General features: G+C 38.1%; 1 protein-coding gene across 1 annotated transcript in view; it reads left to right on the top strand.

Annotated features, from left to right (window-relative positions):
* The first annotated feature begins 3,730 nt into the window (after nucleotides 1–3,730).
* The window catches only part of vwc2 (von Willebrand factor C domain containing 2), a 36,333-nt gene continuing 18,546 nt past the window's right edge, over nucleotides 3,731–21,517 (top strand). The window contains exons 1-3 of the mRNA XM_055170099.2: nucleotides 3,731–3,925; nucleotides 7,525–8,231; nucleotides 19,004–19,133. Coding sequence (XP_055026074.2) covers nucleotides 7,617–8,231; nucleotides 19,004–19,133 — 745 coding nt within the window. The 5' untranslated portion in view covers nucleotides 3,731–3,925; nucleotides 7,525–7,616. The remainder of the gene's footprint in view (nucleotides 3,926–7,524; nucleotides 8,232–19,003; nucleotides 19,134–21,517) is intronic.

Raw genomic sequence — 21,517 nt, 5'->3', positions numbered from 1 at the left:
TATAGATCCTACCTGCGTGAATTCTTATCAAAGCAGATATTTGTAAAACTTTAATTTTGTGTAGATGTCTATATATCCGGGTCGCGCACTCGCGCGTCTGTGTCAAGCCGAAAGTATACTAGGGACGTCCGCGTACGCGCGCCGGCCGCATGACGACATTTTCGTCATCAAGAGGGTCCGCGGCCGGCCGCGCGGACCGTCCGCGTGCAGCCCAAAATTTGAGACCGCGCGGACAGTGCGCGTACAGTCCGCGTACAACAGCGCATGCGCGTGAAAATATTTAGACACTATAAACAATTATACAAAGGAAATAGACAGCATTTGCACACATACTATGGTTTTTCTTCTTTAACTTTTAGTTCTTCCAAGAACAGAAAGCTGTGGAGCATGTTTGTTTGATTCCTGTTCTTAGTTGTCTTGTTGTTTGTTCTAAACTGTGTTTGCAATGGTGGATCAGTTACTTTTCTTCACCTATCCTAATGTTTTAATGTACTGTAAATGTCTCCAAATCAGTGCTGCCCTGACAGCCTGTTACACTAATAATTTGAATAAGAAATCATTTGTATTGCGTATAGTGTCGAACGCGGCCATCCGCGTGTAGCCGCGGGGACTATACTCGGAAAGCTGCGCGGACGCGTGCGCGCGCGAGCCGGACGCGGACGCGGAAAAAAAGTATACCCGGGCCTTCACTGTGTGCACGCGCTTCAGATGTCAGTCAGTCAGCGTGAGGAGATCGCTTTTGAGTCTTGTCGCTCTTAATAACTCTTTAACATTAATCAGGTACCGAACTTTATCTCTCTTAATGACTATTTTAACATCAAGCAAGTCCTGCAGTCTATTTTCTAAGTCATGCATAAAAGCGAAACCAAAATGAATTGAGACGCATCTTTGCATTAGATTAAGCATTAGGAGGACGGGAACGTTACACCTCTCAGGCGTATAAATATGGATCATTTCAGATGTCCAACGAGCATTTAGAGCATTGGATTTGCTAGACGATTTGGTTAATGTTCTTATTTCTATGAAAACCTTTGAATCATTTAGACAGGATCCCATTTGTCTGCGTCTCTGTTCATTCAACTATGGGCTGGACCAAGGGTCAAACAGAAATTGCGCGTTGCGTTTATCGGCGTTAATTAAATTAGTTGCGTTAAAATGAATTTGCGTTAACGCGTTATTAACGCGTTAATTTTGACAGCCCTAATTTTTAGTGATTTGCATGAAGAGAATATGATGTTAGAAGCTTCATTTTAAGCATTTAGTAGCCGTTTTTATTTAAACACTTTAATAGGCTATTTAAAAAAGTATAAGGTTTTTTGGGGTTCATTTATATTTCTTGGCACTGTGTGCAGGTTCTTCTTTGTAGGCTTTTTACCAAAAAGGCTTAATTAATGTCACGTTGCATTACAATTTAAAATATCAATAATGTCAAAAATGTGACGTGCAGTTCGGGTCTGTGTGTATGCTGTTTAAATTAGTGTTCTGAAGTCTTGACGAATTTTATAGACTTGTTATAATTTCTTATTCAAAAGTGACACCCATAGATTCAGGCCCACCCGGACTTAATCAATGCCCACCCATATGTCACGTTTTGCATCCGCCACTGCGTAGATCTACGATGATTTTCAAGTGCAACTTAAGTTACGAAGCCTTTGGGAAACGGCCCGTAATTCTAAGATGATTCGTACGATAGTTTTTACGATCTAGCCTTACGATGCTTTTGGGAAACCCGGCCCAGGTTTTTATGAATGTCAGTTCTTCAAGTTCACAGACTCGATCAATCATTTTTTTAAATCTTGGTTGTATAATAGAACCTTCCGTGTTAGAATAGAAAAGGGCCATATATTGTTGTTATAAAATAAGCAGCACATACGGTGTGTGAAATATCATGTTGTAGCAATAATTTGTACTTACAGAAACGATTAAAGTAACCTGTTCAAGTTGCGTCCCATCACAAAGGCTGATTGTCAGATTATGCATGGGTTTAACAAATACACTTAATAATTAAAATATTAGCCTACATGAACTAAATTATTTAGTTTTTTGCTGGACCGCATATTTCAATCAAGTTTAACTGACATGATAGAAATACTGCGAGTCCGCCCGTTCCATTATAATGGCAAACTTTACAATCAATAAAAACATGCAGATTAATTTGATAAAATACAGCATTTCCAAAACAAATATAGAAATAAATACAGTGAATTAATAAAATAATTTAATAGAAAAAGAGACCGAATTAACCACTGATAACCCACTAGTTCATTTACTTATTGCAGTTCAGTGTTAGGCCTAGTTTCGCTTAGTGCTGATCCAGCAAATGAATAAATAAATCTTGATATATTTCAAATGGATTCTTTTTTGCCGCAGATAAATATTATAAATATTCTCATTATATTATAATATAAAGTGTAAATGACTTACCACCAAAGTCAGAGGCGAATCGTCTCCGGGGAGTGATTAATTGACTCGTGTCAATAAAGGCAAATGTTCTTTATATGCTGAAATTGCGTGTATTTTATTGGAACAAGCATAGGCTACAGTCACCATATTTCCATTGTTCATTCATTCACAATTTATAGTCCACGCCAATCCTGGACATAATATACAAGTGTAGCTAAACAAAAATCCAAAACGGTGAAAGTATATGCTCAGTCTCACACAATAAATCTCACATATTTGTGGTAAAGATCAAGTCCTGTTTCACGGTCAAAAAACTGTAAGCTTCCCCCGTACACACAAACACCTGTCCCTCTATCCCTGGTGCACTCCTTTATTGATTAAAAGAGATTGCCCCCTACTGGTTCAACATAGAATTTATATTAGGCTCCTACACAAAGTTTGTAGCCTCTTACAAACACATGTAAACACAGCTTGCTCTTCATCTTCATCGATGTTGATAAACAAAACAAAATTATAAGAGTTTGAATCCGCTCCATACCGGACTTGAACCACTGCAGCTTTGACATTGGAACCGAACGCTCTAACCACCAGGCTAACTGAGACGTTGAATGACAAGTCGACTTATACAGTTGATCTGGCCTCTGTTACACCAGGTGGGATTTCAATTTCATGTTTGCTCAAAGCTGTGAAATATTTAGACCCCTTGCTTGTTGTCGAGGTATTTGCTTAGTGATTGGGACACCTGGCGTGCAATGTGGTTGGTGTGCTATTACCGCTCCTATTTTAACATGATACAGAGATGCAGTATTTTCCTTAAGCTACTATAGTCATATATTTAATCTTAGTAAAGTTAGAGAAAAACTATAATTTACTGCTCATTTGTGATTTGCTGCGCATGCATGTAGTCTTTGAACACTTGTTTCATCATGAATGATCAGTAATTGATTGCTCTGGCCTGACTCAGTTCGTCGTTGATTGGATGGGAGCGGTTCAGGCCTACTGGCTGTGGAGATTGATGGGAGGGGCTCATTATACCACTAGCAAACGCCGCTTTTTACGCCGTCTTTGGGAGAAGATAACGCCGTTATTTACGGCGTCATATGGCAAGACAAACGGCGTCACAAAACGACGTCATTGATCGGATTATAGAACGCCGTAAATAACGGCGTTATTGCCGATTTTCGCGCGTTTTTTACGGCGTTTGGAATCCCGACGGCGTATTTAGCGGCGCAAATTCTGTATTAAACGCCATTAAATACGGCGTTTGGATGCAAAACGCGATTCATTTATAGCGTAAATGTGGACTTTCTGGCTTGCCATATTCACAGCCCCTCGTTAGTGACACTATTTGAACATAAGCGTACAGTATACTACACGATGACTAGGAAGCAGAGTAATGGGAGCGATCAGCAGTGTTTAGTGAGTGCAGTTGTGAGGTTGTCTCATCTGGACTGATGAACGCTATCGTGTCACAACAATTATCTACACAACAGATCAACGACACCCAACAGGAGAAATGCAGGTATCGGATATGTGATATTTGTAGAGTTGCAATGTCTTTAAATATTTGTAAATGGCATTATAAAGTTAAAGTTAGACGTGTGAGTGCAGTCGATGCGCTGCAGGAACGATGCGCTTACGCGTGCCAAAATTGACCAAGTGATATTTGCAGAGGAAGAGTGAAGTATGAAATGAACAAATTTGATCGATTTTTATTTTCTTGTCTCTGTAAAGTCGTTTTCATTAGCATACATTATTACGGATTAAGTATTAAGGTTTTGAATATCAGTATCTGCTTTCTGTCGCAACATTATCTGCGCCTCGTTTCTGTTATTCTCAGTCAGGCATCGCCTCAAAACGCCTCGTATGAAACCGAAATAATTGTGTCAGTTCTCAAAGTGATTTGACAGCTGAAATATTGCACTTTTTTATCTTTTTAACGTGTGTGTGAGTGTTCGCGCGCGCCCGCGCTGTTACATGTGATGTTTCGCGTGGATGCTGCTGTGAAAAGACACCTGTGCATTGCATCAACAGGCTCCACAGACAAGCGAGTTAAAATACACGCATTAATGCAGCCATGCGATTTTAGATTAACAATTAAATATAAAATGGTATTCACGGACGGAATGTTGACATTTTATCAACTTCACAGTGTATTTTGTTTCGTATAGGCTTTTCCATTCAGTATGTTTCCCCTCGAATGTGTTTGACGATTAACCTCTTGGTGTCATTTAACAGATTCAATTGAAGTGAATTGATTGCGCTTAGCTGGACGGAGAATAGAGAAAGCTCGTGACTCAAGTTCCCTTGAGGCAATTTAGTTTCGTGTCCATCACCCCCGTGGAAATTGATGCGTGGAGGTGCGATCTAGAGATTGCTGTCGCTATGTGTGACCACACTCGAGGTTGTCAGCCATCACACATTTCCAGAGGAAAGTTGGCTGTGTGTTAAAACACACAGGAACGATTGTGTGTATATATATATATAAAAAATAAAAATTCTGTAATATTTTACTGATATAAGTTAACTCAATGAAGTGTCTTGAAATTTACATTTAGGCATTAGCTGATGCTTTTATTCAACCCAATTTACCAAAAGGGAGGGACAACAGAAAAGCGATTTCTCATAGGAAAGCAATAACATGAGAAGTGCCATACAGCTTACAAAGTTTCACTTACCATTAAGATGCAACATGTTTAGGGAGAGACAGAAGACAAAATTTTGTGGTTTATAGGTGCCCTACCGATTAACAGGCCATAGGTGGCCTTGTAGATGTTTTTTGAATGTTGTCAGAGATTCCCATTAGCAAAATGCGTAGGTTTGTTTGATGCCTCTGCATAATTTCCAATAAAACAGGAAGTTGGGGTCGGACTTATAGAGGGTATGCATATGAAGTCACCGTCGGCGAGAGAGACTGCGGTTACGCCCACTGAGTGGCAAAAGACAGAGCGGCAGCATTGGCATTGGTGAAAACATGGTGAAAACGCGTCGAAATGGGAAAAAGCGGTTGTGCGATAGACTGTACTAACAGATTAACAAGAATTCTGCGCTATCGTTTTACAGACTGCCAAAAAACACCGCAAGGAGAAGTAAATTGATCTTTCATTCCAATGTCCACAGTCCACAGGTGGGTTGACAAGTTGCTTGGGTCACTATCAGGCAGAGGTTTTACTTTCTACTTAAAAGTATTTTTTCAAGTATTTGTATTTTATCCGTGTTTTTCTTTGGAAAACATACATTCCAAAGCGTATTATCATAATTTTTACTCTATTACATTTCATAAATAATTATTTTTGTTTTACATTTAATATTTAAGTACATTAACGTACTTTTACTCAAGTAAAAGTACACAATTTAAATGTAATTAGGTATTAAATAAATTTTAATATGCAATATAAAAGAATACACAGTATGATTATATGCTTTAGAATGTAGTGAAGTAAAATTTTTCCTAATACAAACATCCTAATAAAGCACAGATGCTTGGAAAATGTAACTAATGTAACTAACTAAATTCAATTTAAGCTGATAATAGTCAGTTTTACTGGCATTTTCGCAGCAGTCGCTATAAAAACCAGCCATTTTGTTGATAGCAGAGGTGGACAATACTTAGTTACATTAGTTACATTTTCAAGCATCTGTGCTTTATTAGGATGTTTGTATTGGGAAAAACATTAATTAACTGCATTCTAAAGCATAGAATCATACTGTGTATTCTTTAATATTGCATATTAAAATTTATTCAAAACGTAATTACATTTCAATTGTATGTTAATGTACTTAAATATTAAATGTAAAACAAAAACGTATTGTTTATAAAATGTAAAAGAGTAAAAATTATGATAATATGCTTTGGGATGTATGTTTTCCAAAGAAAAACACGGATAAAATTCAAATACTTGAAAAAATATGTTTAAGTAGAAAGTAAAAATTCTGCTTGATAGTGACCCTAGCAACTTGTCAACCCACCTGTGGTCTGTGGACGTTGGAATGAATTATCAATTTACTTCTCCTTTCGGTGTTTTTTGGTAGTCTGTAAAATGATAGCTCCGAATTCTTGTTCAATCTGTAAGTACAGTCTATCGCAAAACAGCTTTTTCCCATTTCACAGCGTTTTCGCTGATGTCATGCTGTACTCAAATGCTGCCGCTCTGTCTTTTGCCACTCAGTGGGCGTAACTGCAGCCCCCTTCGCCGACGGTGACATCATGTGCATACCCTCTATTGATTGGCTCCTCCCCCTTTTGAAAAATAGCGTTTAGTTTACCTCACAGCTGGGAATGTGATTAGAAACTGAAGTGCAAAAGGATGATGTAAAAAAATGTTGATCTGTACTGGTGAAGTGTCCATACTTCAGTATGGAACAATATGTGAGAAATAACCAAGTGCTTCTACTGAGAGTTTACTATGCATCAGATGGACACTAATTTGTATCCCATATGGCAACGGGAGCTGAAGAGCCGTTAAATTTAAAATAGGGAAGTAATTAAAAATACAAGAAAACTGTGAGCCAGTCGGCTCTTTCACGTGTAAGGGATATATCTACCAAGAAATGGATTTCCTGCATGTTTAACAGCACCTTATCTGTTAAAGTCATGTTTGTGGTGGTTATTTCAACACACAGTAGGTTGACTTACATACAGGTTACATGACTAAGAAAACATGGTGGATGTAGTGTGTCTGAAATATTAACATTTGCATTTGGCAGACGCTTTTAACCAAAAGCGACTTATAGTGCATTACAAAGTATACATTTATTATCACTGTTTGTGTTTGCTGGGTTTGACTCATGACCTTTTGTTCTGCTAATGCATTGCTGTACCACTGAGCAGAAACATTTAATTTACTTCATTTAATTCAGTATGTACTGTCACAATTACAGATGCAAGGTACACGTTTTGAATGCTTTTCTCTTCTTAATGCAATTATGGCATTGTTTTGCAGGCTGATATATTCGCACCATAAGCCAAACAACTTCAATTTTAATTTCACAGTGACTTTAAAGAAGTTTTGTGTATTTAATGTTGTAGTAAGGGCATTGCATTTGGTTGAGTTGTTTAGTAGCTGTCTCACGTCACACCCCTGTCCATGGTGCTGAACTGATCTGGGTTTTTTTTTACAGATATGACAGCAGTTTTGTTGCTGAAAGCTCTGCCTGTGGTTTGAGGATTGTTATGTGAGCCCAGGTGAAGTCCCATCATTTTATGCTGAGAGATGCTTCACTCAGCTGCCATGACAACAGGACTTATCTTTGTCAACTGGCTCTTGTATACCACTGCATGGGGCAACCCAACTGTGTCTGTGCCAGAGGGCGGAGAAAAAGAGCGTTTGACCCAGGACAAAGAGAGCGCGCTGAGTTCCAGTGCAAAGCAACGTCTGGAGGAGATCAGTCATCTTGAACTGGGGGAAAACAAATCCAATTCGAGCCGGACCCGACCAAAGCTAAGCCCCCTGAGAAGAGGATCCAAACTGCAGGGAAAGTCCTTAGATGAGCAAGAATTACCAAAGCAAACCGAAGAGGCTCCTACGGAAGAGGCGAACGTCTCCCTCGATTCGATCGATGAGTATGCGTACCCTGATTACAGGGGGAAAGGGTGCATGGATGAGACGGGGTTTGTGTTTGCAATAGGGGAGAAATTTACCCCGGGACCTTCCACCTGCCCCTGCTTGTGCACCGACGAAGGTCCTTTGTGCGCCCAACCCGAGTGTCCGAAACTTCACCCACGTTGTCTACGTGTCGACACCAGCCAGTGCTGTCCACAGTGCAAAGAGAAAAAAAACTACTGTGAATTCAGAGGAAAGGTCTACTCATCTTTGGAGGAGTTTAAGGTTAGATCACCGCATTAAATGCTTTATTATGCAAATGTCAGAGTTTGTTGTTCTTATTCTTTGTTTTACGCCAGAGTGGCCTTTATTTTATGGCAGATTGTTTGAAGAGAGGTTATCACTGCGTTTAGACCTTTACTCATTGACTCTCGATTCATTATTGAGTGGAATGGATTTTTTTGCTCCAATGGAGGCTTCTATCAAGTATAAAAAATCTAATGCGCGCACATCATGTCTTGATTATGTATTGATTTCAACAGCCCAAAAAATGAGTTTTTAACATTGCACATTTTTCACATTTTATATCTATCTCTCAGCCTGAGCTCAAGAAAAGGCTCACAAGAAGATAAAAATGCTTTATTCATGTTTTTATGGTGTAAGGGTGTTAAGAGTCCAAGTATTATATGAAGGTAATAAGGACAAATCTCACACACACTGTGATATATATGATGGCCCAAATATGATGTTTGCAAATTTCTTCTTTAGTGTGTCATCAAGTTTCAGACGGCAGGTGCACAATGATTCTGCGTATCTTGTCCATCCAGAGGGCTATTAGCCGGTTTCGCTTAATTTTTTTTCTGCGGATTTAATTGCCATTGGTTCCCTTCTCTTCCTGAATCATTGCAGTTGTTTTCCAAGACACCTGAGCTCTGTGGCAAGCAGTCAGATTTATTATTGCAGTCAGTTTTAGCGCTTTTCACAAAGAGCAGCAATGGCCAGGCCTGGATTTATTGGTTTAGCTCAACGGCACCAAATGCAAATGCAAACTTGACAATTAAAACGAGTCCTGTATCGTATCTGTACAGTCCCACAAAGCAGAGAGAATTGTTGCTCACTTCTGTAGAAGTTTTTTAATTTTAGGACTTGTGTTTTATTTTCCAACCAATTGTAGGTGACACATTGTCCTCTGTTTTATTTGCCGAAGATGGTCTCAGGAGATACTGTGTGCAGAAGGTTCTTTTCACAGAAATGCTAATGGCTAAGAAGTCCTTTGTGTTTTTCCTGGGCTTGGAGGCAGAGAATAAGCCGTGAGCAGAACTGAACAGTTTGTTCATATATATACGGTATGTGATTTCTAGGCCATCTGTAGAGATGTTACATGAATGGTGCAGACAGAAAGTCTCTGATCTATCACAGAAATACAGCTCAGTTCATGTTTATATATGGGTGTTACTTCAACTATAGGCCAAACCTATGGTTTTAGAAATTAAACTACTGTACCTTGCAATGCACTTTTTAAACTTGTTTATTGATTTTGTCTTGTAATAATATCCGTCAGCACAAACATCAAAGGAGAATTATGTTATTTTTCCCCCCTCTGAGTTGTCATGAGCGAATGGAGGTTCTATTACCTCGTAAATCAACTTCCATTTTGTGATGGAAAGGAAATGTAAAAAGAAATGTAATCAAACGTTAGACATTTTTTCTTGTTAAAGCTAATTTTATGAATAGCAACCCAGGTGAAAAAGTAGTACACTTCCGTAGTGTACTTATTCGTGCTATTTTGAGACACCATGAATATGAACTAAAATGCACTTTTAACATACTATCTCTGTATTATGTATTTAGTTAACGATTCTATTAAACTTGAATTCAATTTCATACAAAGATGGGTTCAAGTTTACTACAAGTGGTACCTAAATAAATTTTTTAAATACATTTTTAGCACATTTTTAGTTCATATTTATGGTGTCTCAAAATAGCACAGTGAAGTACACTTAGATGATCTTAAGAACATCTTAAGAAGTACCAAAGATGAATTTTTAGCATAAGTACAAAATTAGTGTGCGAAAATAAAGCACTTTAATTACACTATGGAAGTGTACTACTTTTTACCTGGGAATACAGGTATCCTAAGTAGGCGTGAGTGGGACAAAAACTAACGCGGGTTAATTGTAACACAGCTAATTTACATAGTTACTCATGCAAACTGTGCTTTTGGTCATTTTCTCTCACTGTCAGAAGGGATGTCTCACAAATTTGTTCATAGTTTTGATGTGTTTTTTAGATACTACTTAAGTATTTTTACTTTCTACATAAAAGTAAATTTTCAAGTATTTGTATTTTATCAGTGTTTTTCTTTGGAAAACATACATTCCAAAGCATATTATCAGAATTTTTACTTCATTTCATAATTTCAAATCTTTGGTTTATATTTAATAATAAAGTTCATTAAACATCTAGTACATTTTTACCTAACTTTACTTTTTTACTTCTACATCTTTTACTTGAGTAAAAAGTACTTTCATACTTTTACTCAAGAAAATAAAAGTACACAATTTTTAGGTATTAAATCAATTTTAATATGCAATATAAAAGGAATACACAGTATGATTCTATGCTTTAGAATGTAGTGAACATTTTAGTAAAGTTAAGTAATTTTTTTCCCAATACAAACACTCTGATAAAACACATATGCTTGGAAAATGTAACAAAATACTCAAGTTGTGTCCACCTCTGAAAGCCACCCAGGCAAATTTGGATGATTAAAAACTGCCAAGTACTGTAAGTAAAATAAGTTATTAAAATCTTGGAATAATAGGCAGGATTCTCCGCTCTCAAAACCTGGGACTGTGCTGTAGGTGCTGAAACCACGACCACTTGTGGGTTGAACATTGTAAGTCTCTGACTAACAGACTGATAATGTTCAAAACAATAGCAAATGTAATAGGTCTGTTTTCTTAAAGGTCCCATTTTGTCTGTGTTTTTGAAGCTTTGATTGTGTTTACAGTGCGCAATATAACATGTGTTCATGTTTCACATGTAAAAAACGCGGTATTTTTGTGTGTATTCCAGTGCTTTCACTGTCCTAAAAACGGGCTGATGTCTTCCTTGTTCTATGAAGTCCCTCCTTCAGAAATACATATTGAATTATGATTGTGTAGTGTGTTGTGTTTCGACAGCAGCAGAGCCGTTAAGCCAAAGCTGCCGACTGACGTATTCCTGTGGGTGGAGTTTAGTCAAAAACTCTTTACCCCTAACCAATTATATATCGCCTGGCAGTGAACTTTGAACTTTATCATTTTGCAGCTATTATTTATGCTCTAACAGCAACATAACACACTAAATAAAGCTTGAAAAACGGGATCAGGAAAAACGGGATCTTTAAATTGCAGACAAAGAGTTTAGATAGCTAGGTTGGCTTGTATTTTTGGTGCAAAATGGATCAAGCCACCGTTTTAAAGGGCCGAAAACCTAGGTGTTTTCAGCAATATAAAAATATCCACAGAATGTGTCTGTAAATTCTCAGCTCAAAATACATCATTATACGATGTTGAACAGGGCCATTTGTGGCTGCAATGCAAAACGCTGTTTTTGTGTGTGTTTCTTTAAATCTTAAAGAAAAATGTAAAAAGCTGCTGTTTCTCACCCTGTATGCAAAGTGGGGGTAGAGCTAGGGCTGTCCTAATTGTGAAATTTGGCTAACGGTTAATTGTCTAATAAATTGTGACGATTATGATGATTAATTGCCTGTTTTAGTGCTTTTACAATTATGACGATTATTTGTCTGTTTTATTGCTTTGACATTTATTTCTCTTATATTTTTTTTTGTTTGTTTATGAAGTAATTTTCACACATGGCAGTAAGTATTAATACACATAACACATATTTAACTCTTTCACCACCAGCGTTTTAAAAAAAAGTTGCCAGCCAGCGCCAGCTTTTTTCATGATTTTCACAAAAGTTTAATGCCTTTCAGATAATGTTCTTCTTTAAATATATAAACATACAATATACCAAAGAACAGACCTTTTGCTTTCAAACAAAAAAAAAAAACATCCAGTGGTTCTTTTGTAATCAGCTTTTGAATATGGGTAGGTTTCTGCAAAAACACCACATTTTGAGCAAAAAGCAGAGATAATTCAATTTTTGTGACGGACTTTTCATAGAGATCCCATTCAGAGCGATCTTTAAAACAGACACGGACATGCAGCAGCTTGCCATAGGGCAATACTTCCAGTTTTAAAAAGTTGCGGAAGGGCTCCACCTAGTGGATAATAGTGGTATTGCGGAAAGACGGAAATACTCGTCATTGGCGGGGAAGCGTTTTCTCTTGATTGATGAGATATCTCGTCAATGGCGGGGAAAGAGTTAAAATTACAGTTTTTCTCAATTGCTAAAACACTATAACCAGTCTTTTAAACTAAAATTTCAAAACCATAACGCCATTTTTCAAGAAGCACAATCATTTTGCTGAACTATAAACACTACTCCCCAGTTTTAACACATGAGTCAAATTTGGTAAACTGTTACTTCAAAACTCTACACACAAATCCCTACATTTCTCAGTGCTTACACCATGTGGTCATGTGGAAAGCACTAGCATTCAATGCTGTTCACTCAAATCAGCACAGCTTAGGCTCAATTAGCAAACAATTACCAAGGTGGAAACACAAAGGGCTCTATCTTACACCCTGCGCAATGCAGCGCAATGCGCAACACGTGTCTTTCGCTAGTTTCCACCCTGCGCAATTATAATTTTCACGTTTAGCGCCACGTTCTTTAAATAGAAAATGCATTTGCGCCCACTTTGGCGCCAATGGGCATTCTGGTCTGAAAACGAGGTGTGTTCAGGCGCATTGTTGGCGCGTTGCTATTTTGAGGCAACTAAAATAGACTACGCCATTGACCAACAAAAACCTAGTCTAAAGTCTAAAGTCAATGGCGCAATATGTCTTTTGTTATTTAAAGAGCGCAGTAATATGCGCCTATAAACGGGAGGACAACGCGGATTTGCTTATCACAAAGTACATAAATGCGCAGCAGCACAAAAACGCTTTTAAATATGAAAGATTAAAGGATTGAATGTAAAAGATTATTATTGAGTCTCTTGGACATAAATGAGGACTAATTATGAGACGTTAGAAGGCGCAAAGAGCTGCTTCACCTCCAGCCTGGTAAGTAAATAAATGCTTTGCTTTAAACAAATGCATCTGTTTTTAAATGTTTTTTTAAATGCTACCTCACGGATTTATTGTATATGATGACTCTGTACCTGCGGATATGGTGAGATGAGAAACATTTTTAAGTAATGCTTAAAAAAACTCTTTGCTTAAAAAAACTGACACTGTCCAAGTGCTGAAACGTGCGGAGAGCCGTTTGTAAATTCTTTATCTCCTGTTTGTTACAAATAAAGTATTTTTAGAGTACAAACCTTATCTTACTTGTAAATAATTTTTTGATGATATTGGATAGCCATACTTTTAAAGCAATTAAAAGCCTGCTTTTTTACTTCCATGACTAAAAGAAAACGAGGTTTGAAGGTTTTAATAAAAAATAACAATTTCAGTACACGTGAAAAGCAACACAATTATTTAACATTAATCTTAAACTGGGGATCTTCCTCCGCTTAGTTTTTCAGTTTACAAAGTTCGTCATCTAAATAGGGATTAGACATAGCGCCAGCGCAACAGGCTTTTAAAGGGGATGAGCGCTGAGACTCTCATTGGTTTATTGCACGTTACGCCCAAAATACTCTTATTACAATAGGACCAACCCTTTTTGACCATGCGCTCGGCGCACAAACCATTTTTCCCGTCGTTAAATTAGCAAAAGTGGATTAGGACACACCCATTTAGACATTGTGCTGTGCGCTTTAGACAATGCGCTTGGATCGTTAAAATAGGGCCCAAAGAGTCAAAATAGATAGATAAAAGGGCCTGAATCAGTTCACTGAGCTTTGGAACAATTAATCCACAAAGAAATGAAGGAATAGGTTGAGGAGAAGGAGGAGGAAGAAGAGGAGGGAGAGGTAGAGGAGGTGGCAGAGGAGGAGGCAGAAGAGGAGGGAAAGGAGGAGGACATGGTGAAAGAGTAGGAAGAGGAGGAGGACCGGGAGAAGGAGGAGGAAGAGGACATGGTGAAGGAGCAGGAGGAGGAGGAGTATGTGGTGAAAGAGGAGCAGGAAGACGTAGGGCAAGGTGACAAGCAATCTCAGATGAAACTCAAGCCACTTTAGTTGACCATGTCCTTGTCCATGGTATGATTATGAGGGAGGCTGAGCAACGAGTAAAGCCTAATTTGAGTCGCTTCACTGTTGCCTCCATCTTCAGAGCCTTCAGGGAGGAAAACGGATAGATGTACTTACAGTAAGACTGCTCTGTACAGTAACTTTAGTGTGCATACACTGTTGGACTATGCTACTGGAATAAAGAAATGCATCAAATTGTCTTGCATACAGATTGACATATCAGTAGATGAATGCCAGGGGTGGATCATGCAAGAGGATTTTACCCTCGCTGTTTGGCTAGGACCAATATTGTCTGTGATGTGGATGAGATTCTCTGGCCTGACCCAAAACAAAGACGTGATGTTGAGGAAGAATATTTTTTTAAAAGGTTTTACAGTTGTGCTGTGTAGCACATGTATGAATAAAAATGTCCTAATGCATACACTGATTGTGTCTTTTTGGTCATGTGAAAAGGTTTTTGAGCAGGAGAACCACAAGCAACTTACCAGTTTTGGATATATTGTTTTTAATTTATTGCACCAGTGTGTAATACTATGTTGTAGTGTCTGTGTTTTTTGAAAGCTTGTGTGTGTTGTCTGAGGGAAAATGTTGTTTTTTCAGTAAGAGTGAATGGTTTTGAGTGTACAGCTTCATTTTGACCTGAAAATAGGATGTTTGGAAAATTGTGTGAGGTGTTATGATATTGTGTTTATTGTTTTGAGAATAAGAGGCATAGTTTCAAGAAATGTGTTTAAGCAACCGAGAAAAACTGTAATCTGATAATGTCTCATTTACAGGCGCTGCAGCTCCCCCTTGGGTTTTTTAGAAAGATGTGCAATCATTGCGGTGATCTTAAATCATCGCGATGAGGTCAAACAATCCCGATGAGATGATTTTTAATAATTGTGACAGCCCTAGGTAGAGCACTTACACATGTGCTTTGGACTACATCAAAAGATGTGTCTCTGACAGAAGTTTGAAGTACGTGCTCATAAGGTCTGTGAGCGGTTATGGGTGGGGCATAATCAATGTGACATTACATTGATAGGGGATCCCCAACAGCCTGTTTTGTGTGATTGTTGCAGTTTAAAGGCAGTTACACAAAGAAGAGTAGATGGATTTGTATAATAACATAATGTTTCTGCACACACTGTCGACTCATTTTCTGCTAGAAACACATTTAAAAGTGTATTTTTGAGGTTGGGGGGCTTTAATGTTGAATAATTGTTTTAATGATCTAACTCTAATTCAGTACTACATAGTTGACAGTCTTTTTAACGTGTTTCAGCAATGCATTTCTAACCTTTATAATGTGTTTACATCGTGTTCCAAATTATTATGCACATGCCATTTTGGTTTATTTTTCCAATACAGTCAGTAAGTCTACAAATTAAATTTTACCCTCAACACTTATATGAGAGTGTGGATTTTATTATATTTAAATGAAATAAAACTGTCAAAAGATACTTTCATATTTTGAAAAACATGCAGAATATGCTGTTCCAAATTATAAAGCAGGTTGTAATTCTTCTACAATATGGGTATGAAAAAAGTTCTTTCTAAAGACAAAAAAGTGTGCATTATCTTAAAAAAGCAAATTATATTTGGTGGATCTACACAGAAATCATTGAACTATTATGATTTATGAGTGATTCACAGTACAGAAAGATGTGACTATTTAAAGTTTTTTTAAAAAATTTTTTTAAGGAAAATATTAGGAAAAGGCATCCATAAAAAGCCACCGTTAAGAGGAAAACCTGTATTTAAACCTGCTGGTGTCTCTGGAATCCCAAGAACCCCTCAATACAGGATCCTTCAGTACATAAAGCTGTATTTCCACCCTTCCCCGAAACTAAAACTTGCAAAAATGAAACATTTGCTGTGAGCTCAGAATACAAGAAGACTCTTTTCACACAGTTTTATTCATTGGCATGCCATAATACACTGAATAGTAGAGATGATTGTCATTCTGGATTGTTGGTGAATATCCAGCCACTATGTTCAACAAGACTGTAACATTATGGAGAGGTGGCAGAGTAATGATGAAATATTGTGAAATAAGATTGTAGGTCCCTTTAGGGTCCCACAGGGGGTCAAAGGGGCATCTAGAATATATGTAGAGCTAATATAAGATGGTTTTTCACAATGGAATATAAAGGAAATCATGTCTTGTGAAATAAATTTACTTTTATGGAGGATAATACATAAATAAAAAAGAAATCAAGGTGTGACCACCATTATCATCTGATCTTAGTCCTATTACGAGCCTGTAAAGAATCATTATATGAAAGATCTGTGAGGTGGACAGCACTATAGTTCGAAACATCAACTTAGGGATGCAATACTAGCGTCTTTAAGTGAAATAAAGACAAAACCTATACTGGTATACTTACAAGTTAAATGAATGAAAGAGTTAAAGTCATGTCAAAGATATGCTCATATATTATTATGTAGCTTGTGTAAATACATTATTTATTTTACGTTGTATCAGGTTTTTTTTTTAAATTATCAGTCTGTGGAGCATATCATAAATTTGGTTAAAGGAATAGTCTACTCATTTTCAATATTAAAATATGTTATTACCTTAACTAAGAATTGTTGATACATCCCTCTATCATCTGTGTGCGTGCACGTAAGCGCTGGAGCGCGCTGCGACGCTTCGATAGCATTTAGCTTAGCCCCATTCATTCAATGGTACCAATCAGAGATAAAGTTAGAAGTGACCAAACACATCAACGTTTTTCCTATTTAAGATGAGTAGTTATACGAGCAAGTTTGGTGGTACAAAATAAAAAGTAGCACTTTTCTAAGCGGATTTAAAAGAGGAACTATATTTTATGGCGTAATAGCACTTTTGGGAGTACTTCGACTCGCCTGAAAAGTCCGCTCCCCTTCTCCCTCTCATTATGGGAGAGGGAGGGTGTTACTGCACCGAGTCGAAGTACTCCCAAAAGTGCTATTACCCCATAAAATATAGTTCCTCTTTTAAATCCGCTTAGAAAAGTGCTACGTTTTATTTTGTACCACCAAACTTGCTCGTATAACTACTCGTCTTAAATAGGAAAAACGTTGATGTGTTTGGTCACTTCTAACTTTATCTCTAAATGGTACCATTGAATGAATGGGGCTAAGCTAAATGCTATCGAAGCGTCGCAGCGCACTCCAGCGGTTACGTGCACGCACACAAATGATAGAGGGATGTATCAACAATTCTTAGTTAAGGTAATACCATATTTTAATATTGAAAATGAGTAGACTATTCCTTTAAAGCGCATTATGCATAATAATTTGGAAAAGCAAATTATTATTATTTTTTTTAAATATTAAAGTATCTTTTGACATTTTTATTTAATTTAAATATAATAACATCCACACTCTCATATAAGTGTTGAGGGTAAAATAAAATTTGTAAATTTACTGACTGTATTGGAAAAAGAAGCAAAAATTGCATAAGCATAATAATTTGGAACGCGGTGTAGAAACATTTGACTTTACACAGACTTTAAGATATTGGACAAAGAGTGTTTTGGAGGCATAAAAGTAAATTGCTTGATCATATACTTTTTTTCCCGAATTCTGAGTTGGGTGTGTACTGCTGTGTTTACACCAACCGCGGTAGAGGCGTGAAATGCGAGTGATTTCAATGTTAAGTCAATGTGAAGACGCGTTGACACACATCTGGAGGTCCCGCGGCGCGGATGAGCCATTTGGCGTGGCGCGTAAGACGTGTTTCCGCCTCATTCGTGTGTCTAGCTCGCGCGAATTGAGCGTTGTGAGCGGTACGTGCGAATGGTGCTTTTTGCACATTTTGTGTTTGACGCGAAGTGCGGGCTGACGTCAGAGTTGAAAAATTTGAACTTTGGCGGAATTTCGCGCCTCGTTCAGGATCAGGAGCCTGCTTGCTGCTGTAGAGGCAGCCTCGCCCGGAGTCACTCATTCAACCTGAAGGAACGCTTGATATTGTCCGAAGCAGTCAACCAGAGCTTGACGTTTATCGTCCCGCGCCGTTTATTTTCCCCCTATAGTACGTTTACCAAATACAAACTGGTAACTCTCTCGATAAATGCACAATCAACATCAGTCATCTTGCAAACAGACAACCGCATAGCACTTGCCCCTCCCACAAGAAGTGGAGTTTGCCTCTGACGCGCCTCAAATGCTTGCTTTTTCCGCGTGTCTACTCCGCTCTACACTCGCGAATGCATTCAAACTGTTCAAGCGGGAAACTAGGCGCGGTAGACACGATTTTGACGCCTGAAACGCGGTTGGTGTAAACGCACTATTAGTCACCAAATACAACCTTATATTATTTTAATCACTGATTATCTAAAACATAACATCGTTTTGATTTTAGCAACTCCTAGTAACTGATAACTAGGATTGGACACATTTTTACACAGCGGGGTTAGTTGTAACTCTTGACATAAAATCAACTTCTGAGACCTAGAAGTGTCTGTAGTTGAAGAAACACCTATAAAACCCTATAGAAAAGGGCAGACTGGTTCTGATACTCGTCTGTAATAAATGAGCATGAGGCATGAACCAAGCCAAGATCCCCATGGGGATAAATATAGAGAAAAAGGAGGGCAATGGGGATTGCTGGGGAATTGCCAGAAGGAATTAGGTAAGCATTGTTTATGGTTCTGTAGTGTTGTGATTTGTGGGTTAACTGTATATGAGTTATATTTCCCCTCTATGCACACACCTCTGTTTCATTTTTGTCACATTGATGATATTAAAATGATCCCATCATATCAATCTGGGATAATGATTGTAACTGCAGTATTTGAGTGTCTTCCTGATTGGGGTGCATGTATATTTCCAGGTGTCTCCATGTGAGAAGTGCCGTTGTGAGCCAAGTGGAGAGGTTTTGTGTTCAGTGTCAGCTTGTCCACAGACGGAGTGCGTTGATCCAGAATACGAACCTGACCGGTGCTGCCCAGTATGTAAGAGCGGTAAGTGGATATGCTCCTCCAATCCCTCTCTCTCTCTCATGTTTCCACCTCTATCCTCTGAAGTACCAAACCCCTGCTGTGTCCCCCAGGAGCTAGAAAGGTAGGCAAGAATCGGTTCTGTTAAAATGACCACAGAGAGCCCCGACCACTGCACTCAATTACCGCGCCGCCAGGAAAATTCAAGGCATGCACGAAGCTGCAGATCTCAGACCTCTTCCTATATGCATTACGTGTGCATCCATCTCATTGTTCTGTAATGGCCATCCGTTTAACATCAGTGAGGTAATACAAAGGAGATTATATTTGTCTGCAGGCCTTTGTTTAGGATAGTTCCCGAGATGCATTATTCAGACAGCAATAGCATCGCTAATGAACCTGCAAGGCTCTCTGCTTGTATCCAGGAGGTGAGGTAATTAGCGCAGGCAGGTGTTTCGGCTGTGTACGCCATCCTTAGGGCACAAATGATTCAACTTTTACATGCAAACAGTGTTTTGTTGTCTGTTTGGCTGGAATTACAGAAGTAAAGGTCTTTCTTGTCAAAGCGCCCAGCGTGCAGAAGGGAGCATTTTCAAAGCTGTTTTTTGGTTCGCCATTTGTTTTGTTCACTTGAAAAGTACTGATGCGATCATAAGGCATGATTGCTTGCATCTTTTTGGAGACGGGGCAATTACACAATCCATTGCGATAAGTAAAAAATCTAAGATTAATGTGAACGAGGCGAGTGTACTGTTGAATGGAAGTAAACCGAAAATGATCAATAAAATATAGTTTCCTGCTATTAAAAATGCATTAAAATACATTTAAATTTATTTCTGTAGCACCTTTCACGATTTTGCATAGTTGCAAAGTAGCTTGATCGGCACTCGCTAAATTTGCAGATCTCATGAGCCGATCTTTCTGTTTACTTTTGTGATCATAGCGTTCCTGATGCGGCTGCAATTAGAGACCATTTTACACAGTGCGAGCATTTTGTAACCCGTTGCTCATGTGTGCCGTGCAGATTTGGATTTCTCTCTCTGCCTTTACAGAGGTATGCGTATTTTCTATGAGGACGCGCTCCGGTCCTCAGCGCGATGCGTCTTCACATCCCTATCAAACAGCGTATACAACACATATCTATCGCGGACAATTGCATCCTCATGCCGAAAGTTTATTATTTGCATTCGTTTTAAAGTTTTGAAGGTTTAAACTTCCATTTTCCTCACAGCTGCTCTTGTTTGCAGACACCCGCCACACGCATACACAGCAGGCGGTCATCAGTGCACGTGAAGAGAACGATCTCTCCCACGTCTTAAAGCTACAGTAATCTAATTCATCTCTCAATAAAATCACTCTCTGCTCATCAGTGAAGAACTGTTGTACTTCATACGAATGCGTGTATATTTAATTCATACAGTAAAGACTGTGAAGTGTTTTATTTTAATTACTGTTAACAGTAATTACTGTTAACAGTAACAGTTAACAGACATAAACCTTTTTAAAGGCATATTACATTTGTCTTTGCAAAAAGAAATATTTTTTGTGCTTATTTAGTTGATTCTCTATTAAAACAATAATATACCTAATTTATAGTTAGTTTCATTTCTACAAATGGTGCAAACTCTGCTAGATTATAGATAAAATATTCCCATTACACTGCCATTCTGTGATCGGCACTGATCGGCGATCAGCAGATCATGATGTTGGTGATCGGTAATCGGCCCCAAAAATGCTGATCGGAGCATCTCTATCATAAAGTAAGATGAATATGTTTGGAAATTTAGCCCAGGGCTTTGCTGGCTACTGTATGTAATGATCGAACTGAGAGGGACAAACCTCTGCCCTCCCGAGCTCAACAGTGCCCCACATTTTCCAATGTAAATCTGTGGTGAAAAAAGGAATTGCAGCGAGCCCTAATAGAGAGCCCTCTAGCTTTTATGTTACATGTAGAAGTGCATATCAGTCTGTGTGACAGCGTTAGTATGGCTGATTTTTCAGGTTGTGAACACTGTCAGTGGTACAAATCAACTCGATTGTAATAATGTAGAGCTTTTTTTACAGAATTCGTTTGAAAGATTGTTAGTTAATGAGAAAATGGACATCAAACAATTTTGCTCTAACAAGCCAGATATAAAAATTGTGCAACAGCCATTGTTCAACAGGGCATTGTCTTATTTCCCGCTAGCCTTTTTTTTTTTTTAGTTTTACAAAATGCCTTTCAGGAAAATGTTCTTTTATTAATATATAAACATAAAAATATATAAAATGAAAGAACAGGGAAAAATTTAATTTGTTCTCTTTTTATAATCTCCTTAATATGAGGTGTCATCAAAAATACCAAAGGAATTTAGTTACAGATCAAATTCAGAATGATTATCAAAACATACACAGAGTTTAGAGATCAA

This window comes from Misgurnus anguillicaudatus, chromosome 11 (genome assembly GCF_027580225.2).
Source record: "Misgurnus anguillicaudatus chromosome 11, ASM2758022v2, whole genome shotgun sequence".
NCBI classification, from domain to species: domain Eukaryota; kingdom Metazoa; phylum Chordata; class Actinopteri; order Cypriniformes; family Cobitidae; genus Misgurnus; species Misgurnus anguillicaudatus.
The sequence above is the reverse complement of the archived record's forward strand: the minus strand, read 5'-3'. Positions and strand labels throughout refer to the sequence as shown.